This window comes from Schistocerca piceifrons, chromosome 4, assembly GCF_021461385.2.
Source record: "Schistocerca piceifrons isolate TAMUIC-IGC-003096 chromosome 4, iqSchPice1.1, whole genome shotgun sequence".
NCBI lineage: Eukaryota > Metazoa > Arthropoda > Insecta > Orthoptera > Acrididae > Schistocerca > Schistocerca piceifrons.
Window position 1 is genome coordinate 3,349,332 of NC_060141.1, and position 23,209 is coordinate 3,372,540.

Here is a 23,209-nt window from a genome sequence, read left to right on the forward strand (position 1 = left end):
TGGGCCTGTCCCAAAAATTGTGATCACCAGACCTGCCACTGATGAGAAAATAGTCAGGTTTTGTGAGTCTGATGCTCAATGTTATGGTGACTTTAAGTAATGATTTGTCAACAAAAATAATATTAGGCAGGTTTTTAAAGCATTTTTGATACAACTCAATGGTAGCATTCCCATACAGAGGTGCAAAGACTTCAAAAAGGAGATTCCAAGCAGATAAAATCCATGGTATACTAGATAACCGGAAAATTTGAAAAATCAAGTTACGGTGTTCTACAATACATGCAAAAATCTGGAGACTGACCGTGGCGGACTAGCCTATGGTAAATATAGGAACGAGTATGAAAATGCCATCATAGAAGCCAAAAAAGCCCACAATTTTTGTGTTTAGTGAACATTCCATTAATTAGTACAAAGCTGTTTGGAAACTAATAAATAGTGTTGCTAAAGATGCAAGAAACAAAAAAGTTAATATTTGTGCCCAAAAATTCAATGACTTTTTATTAAATCAGCTGAATAAGCAGGAAACGCTATTATCGAACCTGATACCACAGCTACTTTCAAAAAACAGTTGTAGATTATCAGCATATAGAAGTATGTTTACCTTCATCAAGGTCTGACCTAGTTTAGTCCTAAGAATAGTAAAGCAGATTAAATCATCATAAAATAAATAAATAAATAAATAAAAATAAAATACTGTGTACACATATATATGACACAACTTGCAATTTACTAAAGAAAGTAATGGAATGTATTGTATACCCATTAACTACTGTATAAACAAGTTTATATCTGAGGGATATTTTCCAGATGAGATTGAAATGTCTAGGGTAGTTCCAGTGTATAAAACGGGAGATAGAATCTCACTTTCAAGTTACAAGTTGATTTCCATACTCCCAGATTTTGCTAAAGTTTTGGAATGCATGATTTACCTACATTTACATGTGTACTTTCAAAATCTACTTATAATCAGAGGATCACAATACAGTTTTAAGCAAAACTTACAACTGTAGATGCTGTAGACTCTGTAGTCAAATACCTATTTGAGTGTTTCAGTATGGCCTTTTGTTTGGTCAAGTCACTTTTTGTGATCTAAGCAAAGCCTTTGACTGTGAATGGCATACACCACATCTAGAAAAAATGGTCATCTATGGCATTAGGGATAACAACTTTAACTATTAAAACCATCTCTAAAGAACCATAAGCAAGTTGCCTTTGTTGGCAAAGAAATACCCAGTATAGAACAAGTTAAGGTAGGTGTTACACAGGGATTTGGACTGGGCTCTTTCTTGTTCCTAATATCAAAAATCAAGAATTTTATTCACCATAGATCATTTTAAAATGATATTGGCTTTGTCATACAGGATGTACTTGTACATATAGAATAATAAAAAACTAGTGTCAGAACATTATAGAATACATTTTAAGCATGGCAGTGTACAACATTACACTAGGATAGCATCTAAAAGTTAATGCAATAAGCTGTACTATAATCTAATATAGTATTGTATTGTTTATTGTATACACTATGTAATTACACACAATTAACCACAGAACACAATAATATGTTTAACTACAGACAACTTTTAAATGCTAATATCCTCCTCAGGCATCTCAAAGAATTCTTTAATGACACAGAATGGATGATCTGACAGCCAGATGTACCACTTAATTAAAAATATATATATATCCATTGACTGAACATGAATTGGCAGTTTATTGAACATTTTGAGTGAGTTTACTTTGTGGGAATTTCCTGTTCTTGCTATTCTGTGGTGCGGTATGTCTAAATTACCCTTAGCCCAGGTGTTGTGTTCATGTATTTCACCTCTGGCAATAAATTCTGAAATATTACTTTTAATATGGGGTACAGAGACATAGATGTATAAATTTATAATTGTGAGTATTCTGAGTCTGGAAAGAAAAGGACGACAGTGCTCCCAGTGACCTCTTTTACATATTATGCGCAAGACTTTTTTTTGTAATTTCAAGATGTTCTTGATGTGAGGGGAATGTCCAGACCATATGAAATATGTGACTGGAATAGTCCAAAGTATGTCATCCTAAGGTACTCCAAGCTCACTACCTCACTTAGTTTTGAGATAAGGTATGCTACCCAAGAGATTTTTTCACATACGTGATTGACATGTCCCTCCCAATAGAGTTTTGAGTCAGTGTGAATACCTAAGAGTTTTACTGACTTATTGCCTACTTCATTTGATACTCCCATTAAAATTTGTTGAGTTTTATCAGGATTGCACAGGAGCTTATTGGTTGCAGACTAGTCCAGAGCCTTATCAAGTGTTTCCTTTGTTAGTTTATTCAGATCTGAAATGTTTCCACATGTGGTAAATAATGTTGTATCATCAGCATAACACACGACAGGATGGGCAATGTCTTTTGGGAAATCATTAATAGCTACAATGAAGAAGAAGGGTCCGAGGGTACACCCTTGTGGTACACCTGTGCTGTTTTCCATTACAGAAGAATTTACATTTCTGACTGAATCGAATTGTTTTCGGTTACTTAAATAAGAATTTGTCATAGCTAAAGTGCTCCCTCTCACCCCATAAAACTCTAGTTTCCCCGGTAGTACATCAACAGGAATGGAATCGAAAGCTTTGCTTAGGTCACGTAATACCAGTGATACCATGTTATTGTTTTCGAAAGCTGTTAAGGTTTGGTCAATGATTTCCAAGATGGCCCCTGTTGTGTTTTTCCCTTGCGAAAACCAAACTGATTGCTACATAGGATATTGTGTTTTTCAAAGAAGCTGCTTATTTGTGTGTGTATTGGTGCCTCAAATTTCTTTGAGAATATAGGAACAATGGAGACTTGTCTGTAGCCTAGGGGAAGATGTTCGTCCCCTTTTTTAAAAACTGGGACAACTTTTGATACCTAAAGTGCATCCAGAAAAACTCCAAATTATACACATTTGGTAAAAATAAAAGCTAATGATTTGGTGATTGAGTGTATTGTATTTTTAATTATGTTATTTGATAACCAATAACAGTCCATACTTTTAGAAAATTTGGATACAGCTTTTATAACATCAGCAGGTGTGACAGCCCTCCATTGAAATACCAGGTTAACAGGCAGTGGTGTTCCAACAAGGTCCACTGCAGATGAATTTGTTTCTTTAATACTGTTACTTATTTCTTTAACTGAGTTTAAAAAGTACTGATTTAATTCCTCAGATTCAAGCATAGCTGTTTCTGTGCATTTTGGTGTATTCTTTTGTTTTATTATTTGCCATGCTGCCTTGCATTTATTGGGAGCCCTTTCTATATAGTTGTGGCGTCAATAGGTCACATCGACCACACAAATTACAATCTTTGGAATATTAAGTGCTCTGACCAGCCACCATGTTTAATCCAGTCTGCCTTTGTACTTCATGCAGTGTTCATGTGTATCAGTCTTTATGGTAAAATATATGTGTATATAGAAAACTTGGGAACTGTTTATTACGTATATTATGATCCATATCCAGAATCCCATATTGGGGACCCCGGACAAAAAAGTTCTACATCTTCCACAACTTAACGTGCCGGTCATATAGAATCAACAGGTTTCCCATATTGGGGACCCCGGACAAAAAAGTTCTACATCTTCCACAACTTAACGTGCCAGTCATATAGAATCAACAGGTTTCATGTCCAAAGCCATGGCTACATAACCAAACATTCTTTACGAAGACTTGGAGGCCCAGCTCTTATGACCAGGCCAACACTACCTTCCGCCGTTGGTTATTTCGCAGCTAACGGACAATGATCTACGACCTTCAATGAAGATAACCTCTACTTTAGTGACTTCACAATGACTGGGTGTTATTCATTGACCTCAAACAATGGACTCAGGCATTGTTTCGCCAGATTACGCACATCAACATGTGAAAAGTGAAGTGGATGATCTACTAAATAGTGTGACAATCGATCACTCACACGAAGTTCAAAGGAACCAAAATTCACACATGTGCTTTGATCCTCTACATGCCATGACATCAGTTACAGTAGTGGCACATGCAACGCTGCCATTTGTGCAAAACGCACATGCAGTCAACTATTACCAAGCTACGCCAGCCTCGCCTTCCTCACAAATCAGTAACAGACATTTTTATGCACCCAGTTCGCCACAACAAACCACCGGATCGGCAGACCAGTTTCGCGACCACGTGGGTACAACTGCACCCAGCATAGCCTCTTCTCCCAGCAACATTGTACTATGACAGTACAACTGCCAACAGGTTTCTCCAGTGTTTTATGATCCAACAATGAAGGTTGAGTGGCCAGTGTGTGCAGAAAACTCTCATTGTTGCCACTGCAAGCTCCAGGCCATACCTCCCTCCCCCTCCCCTAACCTCCCCCTCACCCACGGGGCTCTCAATTCCGACCATACAACCGCTCACTCCTTCCGCAGTGCTGTCTGCATCTGCCGCACCGGCCTTCCACGTCATTTCTGAGTTGGACAGAGTCACTGCTATTCCTGCAATTTCCGGTCCATTTTACAGGCCCTTATTATGCACTGCTCACTTGTTCATTCCCAGGGTACTGACTATGCCTGCTGTGTCATGTTTTTGGGCATCTTCAGAGACATTACAACCAGCCGTTGTTCCGAACATGTGTGTTAGTAGCATTTCCACTCCGGTGATGCCGGATCCCAACATGAACTCTTGTACAGCAGGCCTGCCAGCCTTCCAAGACATGCCGATGCTATCTTCATCTCCACCTCCAGGCCGCCTACCCAAGCTACCTCCCCTAGACGAGGACAACCGAGTTTCATGGTTCGCACTGGTGGAGCACTTCGTCGAGCTGCATCAAGTGACTGATGACAGCTCCAAGTTCCTATGTTTGGTCACACACCTTCACAACCACTCAGATTTAATTTGTGATCTCCTACTTTCGCCTCCACCACCACCGAAGTACGAGTTCACCAAGAAAATGATACTGGACTGACTTGCCTGCTCACCACAGGAATTGATAATCAAGATTTTCTATGAGGAGCACCTGGGGGACCGCACAACTTTGGTGCTGCCTCAGGTTACTTGTGAGTGAACACACGATGCCAGACGTCACTCTGTGGGCGGTACGGTCTGCCAAGTTACCTACCGACCTACAGATACACCTACTGATGCACTCTATTGGTCTATTGGTTCTCGCTTATGCATCGCAGATCAGCTGTATATGCTCCTGCACCAGAAACACCAAGCTCATCCCCCATCGCTGTGTGACACTACACCTCCTGTTTACCGGCCATCTGCAGACAGGGGCAGGGCCCATTCCGCTTCCATGCCTTCCACGCTGCACAGCAGTGCTCGTTCACTCTCACCTTTTTCCGAACACTCAGGACTAGCTCACGCTCCATACGTCCCAGTGTACGTCGCAGAACAGATCAACAAGGACAAGCCTCCCCCTCTATCACAGTCACCACCACCGCCACATCCGGCTCATCCATACTGTTGGTACCACAAGATTTTGTGGGCTACCAACACCCAAACACTGACTGCAGGAACTAAGTGACGCCGAGTTCTGTGGGGAACTCACAGGCATCCCCTAACACTGCACTCCATCCACTTGTCCCCTCGGCTGAGCAGTCATTTATACGTGACAGGTATTTCATCGCAGTTTGTCTACCTAATTTACACTGGCACTGATGTGTCTATCATACCTCGATCGTTGGCTCCTACCAACTTTTCACTGACAAAGTCTCTCCTACGAGCTGTCAACGCATCAACGTCACAAACTGTCAGTTCTGTGAAAGTGATTTTGCACCTATTCCCTTCTCTGTGTTTCTCGTGGACCTTCTACATCGCCGACATTGATGAACCAATTCTCAGTATGGATTTTTTGTCCCATTACAAGCTCTCCCCAAACGTAGTTGAGTGTTCCGTGTTACACCACCTGCCTAACACTCAAATACCGTGTTCTGGCACCCATACTCTTCGTTCCATTTCTGCTGCAACATGGGATTTAGTTTACGAATGTTCCGCCCTCGCGGGCGAGATTGTGACCTGCGTCACTAACCCACTTTCAAATATGACTCAGCGGTGCAGCTCCACTGGGAGAACGATGAATTGGAACAACGCATTGCTCACACTTACAATGAGCTTGCTGCGGCCCACACCTCGCTGTTGAAACTACAATCTGCAGTTCCTTCACCGGATCGAACTTCATCGCCAACCATCAGTCTGAACACTCATCAGGTTAGTTCAAAAACATTCATTGCATGTGACAATTCGTATTCAGTGACCTCCGCACCGCCCAAGCGCCCTCTACAAGCAGTGCCTCATGTTTCAAACAGCGTCTCTAATAACAGTCACTCGCACAGCACGACCACCCCCATTACGCAGGCAGCCGCCCGGCTTGTTGCTAAACATTCCCCCTCTCCTGCACACCAGCCGAGCAACTCGGCAGCTATTGCTGTCCCTCGCGCGACGCCAGTGCCTCTCTCGCCTACACCGGTTACCCAAGGCAAAGTTAACAACAGACAGTCGCTGCTCACCCCACTCCACTCCGTGCTGTGAGTGCAGCTGATGTCTACAAACAAGCGCACGCCGCGCTCGCGTAATAGGTATGTGACTTTCGTGCTGCCTTTTTCCACTCGCACTAACAGCTACACCTCATTGCACCCCACTCGTCCCAAAACTCCACGTAAAAACATTACTCAGCCTCATGTGCTGTTCTCAGTCTCTTCCGTCACTGACGGAACGACACACAAGATAATTACTACTGCCGGCCCTCCTATTAGACACAAGGTTAGACGCCTCAAACCCATTAAGTTGCGTGTAACCTGGAGGCAAATTAACGAACTTGGTCTTCACCAATTCACCTCATCACCAAACATGACGGTTCTTTTTGAATGTGTGGTGATTACAGACGTTTAAATGCTCGCACTGTCATGGAAAATTACCCCGTGCCAAACACAAACGATTTCACTCATATGTTATCGGGCGCCACAATCTTCAGTGTGATTGACTGCAAACGTGCTTATCACCAGATTCCCATAGCGCCAGAAGACATTCCAAAGACTGTGATCATCACGCCGCTCAGTTTGTTCCAGTACAGCTTCATGCCATTCGGTTTAAAGAATGCGGCAGAAATGTGGCAATGTTTCATTGACTCAATCTTACGACGATTCGAGTTCTGCTTCACATACCTGGATGACATACTCAGCAAATTGATTGAAGACCACGAAGGTCATTTATCCCAGGTCCTCCAGACTTTGGCATCCAACGGTGTCGAGGTCAACAAAGAAAAATTCCAATTGCGGCATTCCTCTGTCACATTTTTGGGTTACACCATCTCCACAGATGGAATACAGCCTCCCAAATCCTGCATTCAGGCTATCACATCACTGCCACTCCCAGCTACGTACAGAGAACTCATATGTTTCCTAGGTACTATAAATTACTACCACCATCATCTACCTTCTGCCGCTGCCATGCAGGCCCTGCTGACGGACTCACTCACTGGCAATCAAACTTTGGGCATTAAACCACTCCATTGGACTGAACCCAGTCTAGATGCTTTCAGGGCTCTTAAAACAGATTTAGCTCACGCAGTCATTCTCGCCCACCCTGATCCGTCTGCCGATTTGTTCATCACTACGGATGCCAGCGACATCGTGGTCAGGGCAGTATTACAACAGAGCAAAGGCAACACAGTTTCACCACTTCATTTCTTCTCCAAAAAACTGTCTACAGCACAGAAGAAATATTCTGCTTTTGATATAGAGCTTCTAGTGGCGTATGAGGCCGTCAAACATTTCTGCACGGACATTGAGGGCCGTCCATTCTTCATTCTTAATTATCACAAACCACTGGCGGATGCCTTCTGCAAACCACCAGAGGATCCTCGCCCCTGACGTTTCCACCGCTTTGACCTGGTCTCTTAATTTACTACAGACGTACGCTACATCAAATGCACAGAGAACATCCCTACTCATTTCCTCTCGTGGTTCAATGCCGTTTTAAGTATCGCTGATTTATCCGACCTCACCGCTCTACAGGCTTCGGATGAGGACACTCAGGTTCTGCTCACAGACCCACAGTCTTCGCTCGAGTTCACCAAGGCTAAGCTCCCTGGCATTTTGGACAAAGTGTGGTGCGACTCTTCTACGGGCATTCTGTAGCCTTTGCTCCCACCCACGCTGCACTGACAGGTTTTCAGTGCCTTGCATAATCTTGCCCATCCCGGCGTCCGAGCCACCACTTGCCTCATCACTGAGTGTTTTGTGTGGAAGGATGTGAAACGGGACTGTCAAACATGGGCACGCAGCTGCATTTCCTATCAACGAAACAAAATAGGATGTCACACCTCTCCACCACTTGGCAAGTTTGGCATCCCTAAGGAACATTTCTGTCATGTACATATTGACTTTATTGGCCCCCTGCTTCTGTTGGAGGGCCACAGGTACATCCTGTCCACAATAGACCGAATGCCTTGTTCGGTGGCAGCCTTCCCCTTACCCATCATCACAGCAGAGGCTGTGGCCAAAGCATCCGTTTCTTCTTGGATCATTAGGTTCAGCTGTCCTTACACCATCACAACCGACCAGGGTCGACAATTCGAACCTGCACTTTTTACAGTTCTCTGTAATCTTTGCGGTATTAAAAAGATCCATACTACAGCCTACCACCTGCAAAGCAATGGGTTGGTGGAACAATGACACCGCACCCTTAAAACTGTACTCAGGTGCCACGACTGTCTCTGGTCTGAGGCACTTCCTTGGGTGTTTCTGGGCCTACGTTCCACATTTATACCAGATTTACATGGGACAATTTCCAAATTCGTTTCTGGCGAAAACCCGGTTTTACCGGAGAACTAATTCTCCCCCAAGGTCTGGGGATTCCCCCTCCTTCCCAGACTTTATCAGAAGGATGCGTGCACACTTTAGAAACACCTGGCTACACCTGTCAGCTACTCCCCACCTGACACTTACATGCCGACCCCACTCAACTCTTGCTCACATGTCATGCTCAGGGATGACTCTGTCAGACAACCCCCACAACCCCCTTACCTCTTCCCCTTCGAAGTATTCCAGAGGGGTGAGACGATGTTCGACATTATGATAAAAGATCGCCCGCAAACCATTTCTCTACACAGGCTCAAACCTGCCTTCATATACTCCACCTCTCTGCCATCCCAGTCAGACTGCCCAAGCACATGTTCTTTTGATGAGCCCGCTGATGTGTGCGTTCAACCTACGGTTGGGTTTTCTCTGTCCAACGATTCACCACTGAAGTTCGTGGGTTCCTCAGGCATGCCATCATCATCATCCCCATTCACAGGTTTTGGAGACATTTCAGGTACTAGAGACGGGATGCTCCATCCTTTGTTTTGTGCTGCAGTGTACCACCTGACCGTGTTGATGACATGTATGATTAAGGTGTTAGATAAAGTGTGTGCTTGTACTGCTCACCGACAGCACAGACCCGAACCTCACCGAGGAGCTCAACGTCAAGATAGCGCACAGCTTGTTCCTCCCACAAGAGTGTGACCCGTCAAGTGTTTGAGCTTTCATTTCTTCAGACAGCTCAGTCTGTATTCGGGGAAGGCACGCTCACACGCTGCCTCCTCTCCCATACTGCTACTCCCGAGTTGGCCGACACATCATTCCCCCCTGCTGGTTTTCGGATTACGAGTTGGACTGGCAGCCTCCCTCCGTACCTTTGCATGCCGACCCCACAGAGATGGAGCTTCCAGTCGTGCGCCTGCCGTCTCACACCATTCACACTGACACTGACACCCACACAACCCCCCCCCCCTCCCTCAGGTCTCATAGGCTGTACTCCATACTGTGGTGGGGGGGGGGGGGGCTGTGTGGTGTCGATAGGTCACATCAACCACACAAATTACAATCTTTGGAATATTAACTGCTCCCCGCAGTGTTCATGTGTATCAGTCTTTATGGTAAAATATATACGTATACAGAAAACTTGGGAATTGTTTATTATGCACATTATGATCCGTATCCAGAATCCCATATAGTTTTCCACTGCTTACTTTTTTGCCAGAAGAAGTTTAGCTTTGTACAATTTTTTGCATTTCAGATATGACCTATGAATATTCATGCTCTGTTCTTCCCCTAGGTTAGCGGCTTGCTTAAGCATCTGGTACAGCATATGCATATGCATGTTTCCTCTGATTTCTGCTACATCTTCTGTAAAGCAGTTCAGACTTTTCCTTTTCATTTCACTTGGATATCAATTTTTTTTGTACTGGTGAGCAAGAATACCATAAACCTGTGTATTTTTTAAAGAAGTTATCAAAGGTAATTTCAGCTTCCCTACTTCCAGATTGACAGTTATATATAAGAGTCCCAATTGGCACTTCCTAATCTATCAACAAACATACTTATGCACTCCTCCTTTTGTTCTCGTACCATTACTACTCTAGGTTCTCCAATTTTAACTGGCTGCCTCTTATAGAGTGTAAGGTGTAGTGGTTCATGATCTGCAACTCCACTTCCTGCAAGTCTGACTAAAATCTTCCCTATGGAAATTCACAACAGTATTGTCTATGCAGGCATTCTTATGTGTGGCATGGTTATTTGTACAATAGAGGTCTAATGATCTTAGCACATTCAGAAACGCCCTAACAGCTGGCCTCTGTGTGTTTGCCATTTCTATGTTGAAAACACCACAGATAGCAATTTTTGTCTTACTCTTCAATATATTTTTAACTATTAATTCACAGTTTTCAATAAACAAATTTACATCACCATCTGGCGACCTATGTAGACTAACTACCACTATATTTTCATTCATTAGTTTTACACAACTAAACTCCCCATCTAGTTTTGAGTACAACATAGATATATCAGTTCTGGAAAACTTTATTCCTTCTTTGACAAAAATTCCAGCCCCACCATTCTTTCTCTGTTTTCTACATATTATGCCTCCCACAACATAATCTTGGGGAACAAATATATTTACTTGTTCTTGGGTTAACCAGTGCTCAGATACACATATAACATCTACATGACCAGTGATACATATATGTTCTAATTCTAAAATCTTATTTCTAATACAATGTATGTTAACTTGCAAAAAAAGTGAGTAGTTTGTCTCTGTCAGTATTCCTCTGAGAGAAATTTGACTCTATATTTGAAGTTGTAGGATCAGTTAATGTCTTTAATCTTGATGCACTGTGATCATCTGTGTTATGATAGTCATATACCTGTTCATCCAATTGATGACTCACTTTGTTAACTGCTTACTTCTGTGAAACCACTGCTGATCCCACCAAAAATCCTGGTCCCTTGGTTGTGATTTCTTTCTTCAGGCTGACTGCCATATTCCACCTGTTGGCGTTCTCACTCCTTGAGCTTGAATTGCTATTCTTCTTTTTGCAAGTAGGTCTCTCTTCTTATATGGTGTCTTCTTTCCTGCACCATTTTCTGCTTCTTCTAACTTTTGTACTGATCTCTTGGGTATGTTTATTTCATGAGTAATTGTCCTCTCCACACATACAGAATTCACTTTTAAGGATTCTGTTGTTATTTGTGCTGGAGTTGTGTCAGTAACAATTCTCAATGGTTCTATATCTGAGGCTGCAGTATCTTTCCATTTAAGTTCTATTGCTGTTTTGTAGACTTCCCTGTTTGTTTCCACTGATTCACAAATCCTTGTGGCAATTAGTTCTTTGCCAGTTGCATTTAGGTGCTGTCCATGTGCTGTATATAGCTCCTTGTTACTAGGAGTATTAATAAACAAGCGTTATAGAAGTCTTTCACTATTTTTTTTCTGGATTGAATTTCTTTGTTTACACGAGGCCATTCAGGCAGGTCATGCCTGTGTGGTACACCAACTCACCAACTACAATCACATTTGTATTTTGTAATGCTGACAAGGCTTTATGAAGTGAATTAATTGCCAAGTTGGCTTCATTCTTTGCTACATTATTAGCCTCTGCCCAAATAACTGCAAAATCTTCACTTGCCAGCTTATGCAGGTCACTGCATTTTTTTTTAATATTGCACTAGTGGGGGAACCTGGTATCATCTTCCCTTCAACATCATATTTATCTGAAGCTAAGTTTAAAATGTTCCTTGCACAGTCTCTGCCATGGCTATCAGAGGCAACAAGTATTTTGGGCCTCCTACTCACTAACTGACTCTCAGGAGCAAAGGTTTACATTTTCATTGCTGCACCCTTAGATTCCTTTCCTTTTCAAACTGTGTTTTGTGTTGTGGTATGCACGTTGTGTTGTGAATCGTGCTTTATGTTGGACATCTCAAATCTGTAGTTTTTACACATTTCTTTTTTGGCTGATTCTCACTTCTGTAGTTTGTTTGTTAGTACACATGTAATTGTTTTTGAAAAAATAAGTTCCTTTCTTACTATTCTGAGTTCATTCTTTAACTTTTCGTACACACACACTTTTAACGGGTCTGTTTTGATTTCGTCCAAACTATCACATTCAGTACAAAAACAATCACTACATTTCGAGCTTTTTAGTCTATTCGTTGCATTTACACTTGAGTAATGGGATTTTCCTCTTACACTTTGCACAACTCATGCCTTTTCTTGCTGTTTTGTTACAGGAACATGGTTTATTCCACACTTGCTCTCTTATTTCGTAAATAGTATTCAAATTTTCCGAACTGATCACGGCCAATGTGCACAAGTTAGTTACAAAACACAACATGTCCCTGTTCTTTCAACAGATCACCATACTATTAGTTACTTGCAGTGAACAATTACTAATCCACATGTACACACCATAATACGTTTGGCTTAAGCTCATTAAACTATCAAAGTAACTTATTTTACGCACAACATTATCAGTACATAGCCATTCCAAAGACTCTAATCAATTAACAATATCCTGCTCTTAAACATGATTAATGGCTTGGCATCATTTATTAAGTCCAATACAATTCTAGGTGCAGATAATACATCCTTCCTTCACAGGAGTAATGATTTCAGTAACCTTGAAACTTGTGTGACAGAGAAAACTGCCCAAGCATCCTATTGGTTCAAAGCAAATGGATTCTGGCTGAATGAAAACAAAACACAGCAGGTGGTTTTCATTTAAAAGACAGATTAGATTAGATTTGTACTTGTTCCATACATCACTTCGTAATGATGTGGAATATGTCAGGTTAATAAAAGGTGTCTATACAAGATATTACATTACACAAAATATTACATTACACTTAATTTATTTATTTATTTTTTGTGGGGTGGGGGACGGGGGGGTGGGGCTGGGGGGTGGTGGGGGGGGGGGGGGGGAATTACCCACTTACTATATCCAATAATTCATCTGATGAGTAGAATATTGTGAGGCTACAGGGAAGATCCCTAGCTCTTTCACGCTTTTGTGCAATGAACACTCTTTTACTCAATGATGAGTTACCCCAGAATATGATGCCATACGAAAGCAGAGAATGAAAATAGGCATGGTAAGCTAATTTACTGAGATGCATATTGCCAAAATTTGCAATGACCCTAATAGCATAAGTAGCTGAACTCAAATGTTTCAGCAGATCTTCAGTGTGTTTTTTCCAGTTCAACCCTTCATCAATGCATACACCTACAAACTTTGAATATTCAACCTTAGCTACTGATTTCTGATTGAAGTCTATATTTATTAATGGTGTCATTCTATTTACTGTGTGAAACTGTATATACTGTGTTTTGTCAAAGTTTAATGAGAGCCCATTTTCAGAGAACCACTTAATGATTTTCTGAAAAACATCATTTAAAATTTCATTAGTTAATTCTTGTCTGTTGGGTGTGATAGCTATACTTGTATCATCAGCAAAAAGTACCAGCTTTGCATCTTCGTGAATATAGAATGGCAAGTCATTAATATATATTAAGAACAGCAGAGGACCCAAGACCGAACCTTGCGGCACCCCATTCTTGAGTGTTCCCCAGTTTGAGAAATCACCAGTTTTTTGCATATTATGTGAACTGCTTATTTCAACTATTCTTCACTCTTCCAGTTAGGTATGATTTAAACCATTTGAGCGCTGTCCCATTCATACTACAGTACTTGAGCTTATCTAGAAGTATTCCGTGATTTACACAATCAAAAGCCTTTGAGAGAGCACAATAAATTCCAACAGGTGACTTCTGGTTACTCAGAGCATTTAATATTTCATTAGTGAAAGTATATATAGCATTTTCAATTGATAAATCTTTCTGGAAACCAAACTGACATTTTGTTAAAACTTTATTTTTACAAAGGTGTGAAGCTACTGTACAATACATTACTTTTTCAAGAATTTTTGATAAGGCAGTCAGAAGAGAGATTGGGTGTTAGTTGTTGACATCAGACATAACCCCCTTTTTATGCAGTGGTTTAACAATGGCATACCCTGCTTCAGAGAGCTATTACGTATATGGCTAGAAATCCCACTTATCTCTTGGGAAGTGGGATTTTTATCTTCCATCAGATTATCAGTGTTATGTTAAGTCTTTGGGGGTATATTTAGATGATAAATTATCCTGGGGCCAACATGTGCAATATATTAGTGGTAAGTTATTGAGAGCAGCTTATTTGTTAACCTGATTTATGGACTGTGTACCTGAAATAAGTTTTAGAACGTCTTATTTTTCATTTTTCCAGAGCATAATATTGTGCAGTATAATGTTATGGGGAAACTCTAGTTGTGTGCATGACATCTTAACACCACAGAAGAAAACTATTAGTGTAATTATTGGCTCTTCATACAAGGCACATTGTAAAACTTTGCTTTGTGAACCAAAAATCATATACTTAAAATCTTGTAAATGTATTATGTTTTAATTTATACGAAAAGGAAGCTACCAGAAGCAAAATGCAGAGGAAATGTACTTGTTACTACACAAGAAGCAATAGATGCATTTATACTCCATACTGCATACTGTCCAGATCATGTAGCAACTATGGACCCACACAGCACAAATTATTTAATAAGCTTCCATAAACTGTACAAGATTTATCAGAACAAACCTTCAAATGAACACTGCATGTATGGTTAGTCACACACCTATTCTATGAGAAAGGAATTTATCAACTACAATATAATACAGTTATGTCAATAACTAGCCTGCTGTTTCTTATACATTATCACTAATATTGTACTACATGTGTGACTTTTCTACTTCTGTAGTGGCCTACTGGCAATTTCTATGTATAATTATCAATTATCATGAATTTCTATTAGTGAATGTAAAAAAGGTATTTTATGATCATACAATGTTCCAGGCCACACTAAATATGTGTATCAAAAAGCCACATAAGAAAAGACATTCCATGGAGCAAGTAGATACTTCACTTGCATTACTGTGCTGACACCAAAACCATCTCTGTGCCATGCTGAGGATTTTCACTTTACCCTCATGGTAATTAAAATCATTGACAGTCACAGTATCAGAAGATAAATACTGTAATACAAGAAGAAATGAGGTCCATATGGCAGCAAGCGTTGGTTGTATGTGGTATGAAAATACTAAATTGCGAATATAAGAACTGCAGTATTATATAAGATATGTGAAAGACTGATATGATTAAAACAGTGCCATACACTTTTTTCCAAATATACCATTAGTGTACAGTTTAAACAGGTAATAACTTACATGGGGCTATTTCTTTGTTCAGCGTTATGTCTTCTGCAGTTGCTGATTCAACTGTCTCTTGCTCTGCACCACAAAGTGTGTCTGGAAAAAAAAATTAAGTAGTGTTACAGCATTATTCCTTGTTTGTAGTTTGTAAATATGTTGCTACCCATGGAGTTAAGGTAACACCTCACTAAATAGTAGATGTGTTTAGTCGTCCAAAACTGAGAACTTTGCTAACTTTCAGACAATTCCTTTTCAAGCTTGAGTACACAGTCACACATATAATCAAAAAGCCACATAAGGAAAACCACCTCTGAGCCTGCACATGCATGCCCATGGACGCCCACGCCCACGCACGCACACACACACACACGCACACACACACACACACACACACACACACACACACACACCTTCAACAGCTACATTGTACTGGCACTATACAGCTTTCTGATAATGCAGTTCTGCAGCACAACTGGGGTGAGAGGCTGTGTCTGGTGGAGTGAGCGAGGGGAGAAAGGAGGCCAAGAGCATGATGGGTGAAGGATGGAAGCAGTTGACAGGTGCAAGAACGTGGAGGAGAGATGCAGCAGAAACATGGGATAGGGATGCAATGAGGACACTGGTGCTGGTTAGTTCATAGAACACACAATGACAATGACGGTGAAAGAACAGAGAGGGGGTGATAGAACAGAGGAAGGGGTAGCCTGGGGAGAAGAAGGCATGGGTGCAGGGTGAAACAAATCAGGGGTCTAGTGCAGGGTGGAGGTTGGCGTGGGGCAGGGGGCTAGCAGAGACTGGGGCCAAGAGAACTGCAGGAAGAAGGGATGTGTTGCAAGGACAATTCTCGCTCACGTAGTTCAGACAAGCTGGTACTGCGGGGAAGGATCTGGATGGTGTAGAGTTCTTTATGTAACTCTGAGTTAATCAGTCTGTGTAAGGCATTCATGTTTTCCATTTTTTTCTTTCAGATCTTTTGTTTCAAAATCTAATGGCACAGGTTTTGATTTTGAAGGTTGATTTTTCTGTCTACATACTTTTTTTAACAGCACGGCTCTATTTAAGTGCTCTGTCATAATTGCTGTGAACATGTTCCATTTGTTGTTGACCCCAATGGTAGTCATAACTGACTCCCATGATTCCTGGCTTAAATTGTGTCTTAATGTTGCAATGTTGTTTGCAGATAATATTCACCTGTGCTCATATATTTTTCTTGGTTTGAATTTGGTATTACATTTCAACATTAGTGTTTGGCCTAAATAATCTGAGAGGTGACCATTTATTACATGATTTATTAGATGATGTGGTCATAACTGTGATTACATGATCAGTTTCTATATCATTCAAAAACTGTAAAGTCCTTTTTGACTCATCCTGTATATTGCAGCAACAGAAATGCCACACATAATGGAGCATGTATAGGTAACAACTTTGAAAGGGATTTGTTCACTATCAGTATAGTTGGTGGGGCACTTGCAGACTATGATCCAATACTCCTTGGACGTAACCACAAAAAAACTGATGGACTCCCCGCTAACACAGATACCAATGCTAAGGAAAAGGTGACATTGTGTAATGGGACATCCTCCTCTATCATCACTTTTCCTCGACAGTAGTTGTTAAAACAAGTATTATTTTTCGAATTTTCGACAAATGAATAGTATCTCAGCTTCTTTTCTGAAAACTTCCATATAACTTAATACACAGTATGTTATATTTCAAGCTAAAATTTATAAAAAGGAATTACTTTATTTTCGATGATACAATCAATGAGTGCTAGCTCTGAATGTACAGTTTGTAGTAACACGATTCACGTATTCCGTCGCACTTCACATAGTGTATACCGGGAACTGTCTGCTAGACTTGCCCGATGTGAACTGACTGGACACGGCCCATGCTGCCTGAGTTGTTGTTGTTCTGCCGGCAGAGGGCGAGGCCGAATTCTCTCGTGGCCTCTGGTGGACGGGACTTTACTAGCGGCAACTACTGTCCGTGACGCGCTGAGCCGATGTGCGCCTCCCGTGATCTTTCTGGTGGCTACTGCACTCCTCCTCCTTCGGGGGCTGAAGCCATTGTGATCCACTGCGTTGGAAGGTGGAGCTTTGTGCAGTAGCAATGACCTCCACATCCATTGGAAGCCTGGAGTCAGGGGGATCTGCCAACCCTCCAGCCGGAACCTTTGAATATGGTTGGAAGTGACCCACACGAAGAGGCCCCCATCGTCCCACCACCAGAGCCCGGGACAGACCGGGAGACAAGCCGTCGAACTCCAGATCCCGGTCTACCTCGGGGGGGGGCAAGACCCAGTGGCGGGGATGATGGGGAAGGGACGACCACAGGTGAACCAGCCTCCTGAGAAACCGGGCCTGTGAGGTGGGCCGGCTCTCACCAGGGCATCTCTAATGATGGTGCTGCCGGTGCTGGAGCTACTGGAGGCCGCCAAAGCTGAGAACCTTCGCAGTGTGGCAGAGTCACAGGTGGGAGGGGCGGTAGCGTCCCCTGAGAAAACAACATAGGTGCCAGCAATGGGGAAGCCGGCGCCCGAGGGGCGGAGGGTGGGTGCCCAAATGGGGGTGTAGCTGATTTTGGTGACAACGTACCTCACGGTCCCCCACCTGCAAGGTATAGAGCCGGCGGCCATTGCGGCGCAGGACCACCGCCGGTATCCAATGCGGATTGCGACCAAACCCACGTGCCCAGACTGACATACCCAGTGGAAAGCCAGGTATCCCATTTTGCAAAGACTGGCGAGGACCAGGCCGGAGGAGGTGGAGCAGAGTCCTAGGTTGGCACCCGTGGAGGAGCTCTGCAGGGCTGTGGTCTCCCATCGGTGTGGTCCGGTATGCCATCAGGAAAAACGTCAATGCCTCCACCACAGGAAATTTGTGCACATACTTTTCCATCTGTGTCTTAAATGTGCGCACCATGCGCTTGGCTTCCCCATTCGATTGTGGATGAAAGGGGGGGAGCAAATGTGCCAAATACCGAAGCGCCTACAAAAATGCTGGAAGGTCTGTGAAATAAACTGAGGTCCATTGTCCAATACCAGGGTGACTGGCAGACCTTCCACAGAAAAGATTTTTGCTAGTTCCTGGATTGCAACTTCTGAAGCGGTTGAGGAGCAGTGAACCACATATGGGAATCAGGAATAAGCATCAATGACAATGAGCCAAAAGCCATTGAGAAACGGGCCCACAAAATCTACGTGAATACGTTCCCATGCCTGGGTTGCAGGCAGTCACAAAGAGAACTCTGACCTGGGAAACGCCTGTTGGCTCGCACACTGGGAACAGGCGGCCACCAAGTGCTCAATTTCTCTGTTAATACCGGGCCAGTACACATGTCTGTGAGCCAAGGTTTTAGTACGGGAAACACCCCAGTGCCCCTCATGTAATAACATGAGGACTTCCCTTCGCAAACTTGCAGGAACAACCACGAGAGGAGCTGTATCACCGGTAGCCAGAAGGAGAACTCCTTACAAGACTGAGAGGTGGTCTCGTAGGGTCCTAGGCCTGGCCTGGAGGTCGGGACGACCACCCCTGCTGAACGAGGCGAACTACTTGCCGGAGACCTGGATCAGCTGCTGTTTCCCTGGCGACTCTAGAACTAGTGATAGGGAAGCCATCAACCGCTTCGTGGGACGCCACATCCAAATGAAAACACATAATCTCCTCCCGATCAAACTTAGGATCCACGCCCACCGGAAGATGGGAAAGAGCGTCGGCGTTGGCATGCTGTCCAGTAGGGCAAAAATGAATGTCATAATGGTACTTAGAGAGGAACAAGGCCCAGCGCTGCAGTCTGTGGGCCGCCCTATCCGGGATCTGAGAGGCGGGGCCAAATAACAATATTAATGGCTTATGGTCAATGATTAACTGAAACTTTGTGCCATACAAGAAAGGGTGAAACTTGGTAACAGTGTAGACAATGGCCAAAGCCTCTTTTTCCACCTGGGAGTAATGGGCCTGCACGGGACTAAGAGTTTTAGACGCAGATGCCAGTGGCTGCATTGCGATGGGCCAGGACCACCACCACCCCATACTGCGAAGCATCTGTAGCCAGGACCAACGGCTTATGGGGGTCAGAAGTAGCCAAACAAGGCGCTGACATCAGGAGGCCCTTCAACGAGGTGAATGCTCGCTCGCATGCAGGCGACCAATCAGAAGGAACTCCCTTGCGCAGAAGGCAGTACAGGGGCCAAGCTATGGTGGAAGCCCTGGGAATGGACCGGTGGTAATAGGCAATCTTGCCTAAAAAAGCTTGTAACTCCTTCAGTGAAGCGGGGCGAGGAAGGTCAACGATACCTTGGACCAAACTTCCTAGCGGATGGACGCCGTGCCGAGAGATGGTGTAGCCCACATACTCAATGGATGGTTGGAAGAAGTTCGACTTATGCAGGTTCCAACGCAGGCCCACAGACCTGAATTTGAGTAAGAGGTTTTGAAGGTTGTGCAAGTGTTCCTTCGTGCTGCAGCCTGTGACAATTATGTCATCCAGGTAATTAATACAATGAGGGATTGTCGACATGACATGCTCAAGATAACGCTGAAATATCGCCAGGGCACTGGGTGTTCCAAAGGCGAACTGCTGGTATTGGTAAAGGCCAAACGGGGTGTTGACGACCACCAGCTGTTTGGAGTTTCATCAAGTGGTATCTGATGATAAGCCTCCGAAAGATCAATTTTCGAAAAATATCGGCCTCCCGCCATGGCGGAGAACAATTCATCAGAACGAGGCAAGGGATAGGTGTCCACCACCAATTGGGAATTAATGGTGGCCTTGAAATCGCCACAAAGACGTAATTTTCCCGAGGGTGTCCTGACAGTAATGTCGGGCAAAGCCCACTCACTGGAAGAAGTGGGAAGAACGACCCCTAGGGCTGTCAGCCGGTCTAGCTCTTCCTTTACGTGAGGGCGGAGAGCCAAGGGGATCTGCCTCGCGCATAGAAAACACCGGGCGAGCCGATGCCTTCGACGTTAAGTGAGCTTCAAAGTCTGAAACACGTCCCAGGCCCTGATCATGAAAGTCAGAGATCCAAGACTCAAATGATTGATAGGGAATGTCATTGGAGACCAACTGTATGGTGTCTGCGATAGAAAAACCGAAAGCTTGAAAGGCATCAAATCCAAAAAGGTTAGTGGAGCTCACATCACTGACAACAATAAAAGTAAGGGCCAAGTGACTGATTTGTAAGTAACGTCGGTAGTGAATTGACCCAGTAGGGGAATTAACTGTTTACCATAACCGCGTAGACACCGGTAAACTGGCGACAACGGGGGCGACCCAAGGTCGGAGTAAGTTTGTGCATTCAACAAGGAAACTGCTGCACCCATATCTACTTGCAGGTGTAACCGGTGCGACCGAACCGACACCTCGATAAAGAGTTTGTGTGCCGATGTGTCAGGAACCTGGCCTGATGAAACTTCCTGAATGTCAATGTCCGTGTCCTCTGTACCTGCTTCCTTTGATTCTTTTGAGGCTGAGTGGCAAACTTTAGCAAATGTGTCCTTTTTTATTACATTTGCAACAAACGGCCCAATGCTAGGGGCACTCTGACCAATCACAATGGATATAGCACGATGCACAGGATGGTAACAGGGGCTGGTGACCTGAACTCTGTTTACGTGCCGTGCGGGAGCGGCCGTAACGGCCACATTGTACCGCTCGCACGGCGTCCACCCCGGACACAGTCGATGCAGCCGCGCCACCCTGCACCGCCGTGACGTCACACCACGCTTCCAACTGTTGACCGGTGGCGTGAGAGACGTCATACGATTGAGCAATGGACAGGACTTCCTCGAGGGAAGGGTCTTCTAACTGCAGGGCCCATTGCCAGACCTCCCTATCAGGGGCCGAACGAACAATGACGTCGAGCACCATAACGTGGGCATACGACTCCCGCGACTGCTCCGTGACAAAACGACACTTGTGACTAAGACCGCGCAGGGTAGCGGCCCACGCCCACTAAGACTGATGGGGCTGTTTCTTACATTGATAGAACTCGACCCTAGCCACCACAACATGCATGCGGCGGCGATAATATGAAGGCAGCAATGAGCACAATGTGTCAAAAGACAAGGACGAGGGTTCCTGCAATGGCGTGAGCTCCTGCAAAACTTGATACAGCGAGGGAGATATCCAAGACAACAAGACAAGAAAAGAGCACGACATACCTCCGCATCAGCAACATGAAACGCCTGGAAATGCTGCTGAAGGTGATGCTCATATGCGTCCCAATCCTCTGCCGTCTCATCATACGGGTGAAAGGGAGGAGGGAACGGTGCTGGAGCAGACTGCGTGGAGAGCCAACGCCGGACGCGCTTATTTCATGGTTGCCATGAGCTCCGTCTGCTGCTCAACCAAAACCTGCACTAAATCCTCCGTGGATAAGCTGCAAAACCGGAACAACGATGCAACACACGAAAGAATGACCCTACTCATCCCCAATTGTGTAGTAACACGATTCATGTTTTCCGCCACACTTCACATAGTGTATACCAGGAACTGTCTGCTAGGCATGCCCGATGTGAGCTGACCGGGCACGGCGTGTGCTGCCTGAGTTGTTGTTGTTCTGCCGGCAGAGGGCGCGGCCGAATTCTTGCGTGCCCTCTGGTGGACGGGACTTTACTTGCGGCAACTACCGTCCGTGACACGCCATGCCAATGTGCACCTCCCGCGATCTTTCTGGTGGCTACTGCACAGTTAAAATTATTTTTTTAGAAACATTTGAAATTAAGAATTATTTGGCACACTTAAAATTTCTATTATTAATTACACAATCTAGTACTGTTTATTATATTTATTTATAGATTCATTTATGAAATAATAATTGAAATTAATAGAAATTTATTTGTCAAGAAAAACTGTGAACCCCTTGGAATATCATTATCACCACAACGTGAAGAGTAGTAAGCATGCCTCTGATGTGATCAGTTGTATTTTTGTATTTTGGGCGAACAATGTAATTTCAGCTTTGTTAATGTGAAAATTCAAAGGACTGTATGATATACTAAAATATGACAAAATATACTAATGTAGAAACAAAAATTCTGCAGCCACAATCTTCAAAATTGTTTAGGTCAGTTCAGCCATGAGGACCTAAAATGTGAAAATTTCAGCTGCGAGAATCAGACTCTTAGACAAGAAGAACTGGAGCCAACACTACAAGAAAATCTAAGTACACTTTTTAGTTTACTTAGCATTATTGTAATCTTACTGCTCTCAAATCTTCAGGAAAGACTTTTCTTATTGTGGACAATAGCAGGAATTAGGAAGGAGGGGGAGGATTACAATGGGTTAGAGGGCAGAAGGAAGAAACAGTAAACTATATTATTCAGAAACTCTGAAATATTATGTGGGACTGTGTATACCAGTATCAAATGGGAATAAATGAAACTGAAATTGCTTTTGGGAACTTCTTTAAAATTTATTTGGATTTGTGGCATACTTGTTCTGCTCTTACAAAAATCAGTCATAAAAGCAGACCATAAAGAAGGACATTAAGTGTTGCATAGGTGACCTTACCAATATTAAGCAAAATAAGTTATCCTTGTACCATATGTACAGGATGTACATAAAGTCTGGGAACATTCTCAATTATTTATTGCACAAGAACCAAACATTGTACAGATATCATACATATGTCATCTTGAAGAGAAACCC

General features: G+C 43.3%; 1 protein-coding gene across 1 annotated transcript in view; it reads right to left on the reverse strand.

Annotated features, from left to right (window-relative positions):
• The window catches only part of LOC124795455 (sodium/potassium/calcium exchanger 3-like), a 243,520-nt gene that overhangs the window by 61,184 nt on the left and 159,127 nt on the right, over positions 1-23,209 (reverse strand). The window contains exon 7 of the mRNA XM_047259481.1: positions 15,566-15,646. Coding sequence (XP_047115437.1) covers positions 15,566-15,646 — 81 coding nt within the window. The remainder of the gene's footprint in view (positions 1-15,565; positions 15,647-23,209) is intronic.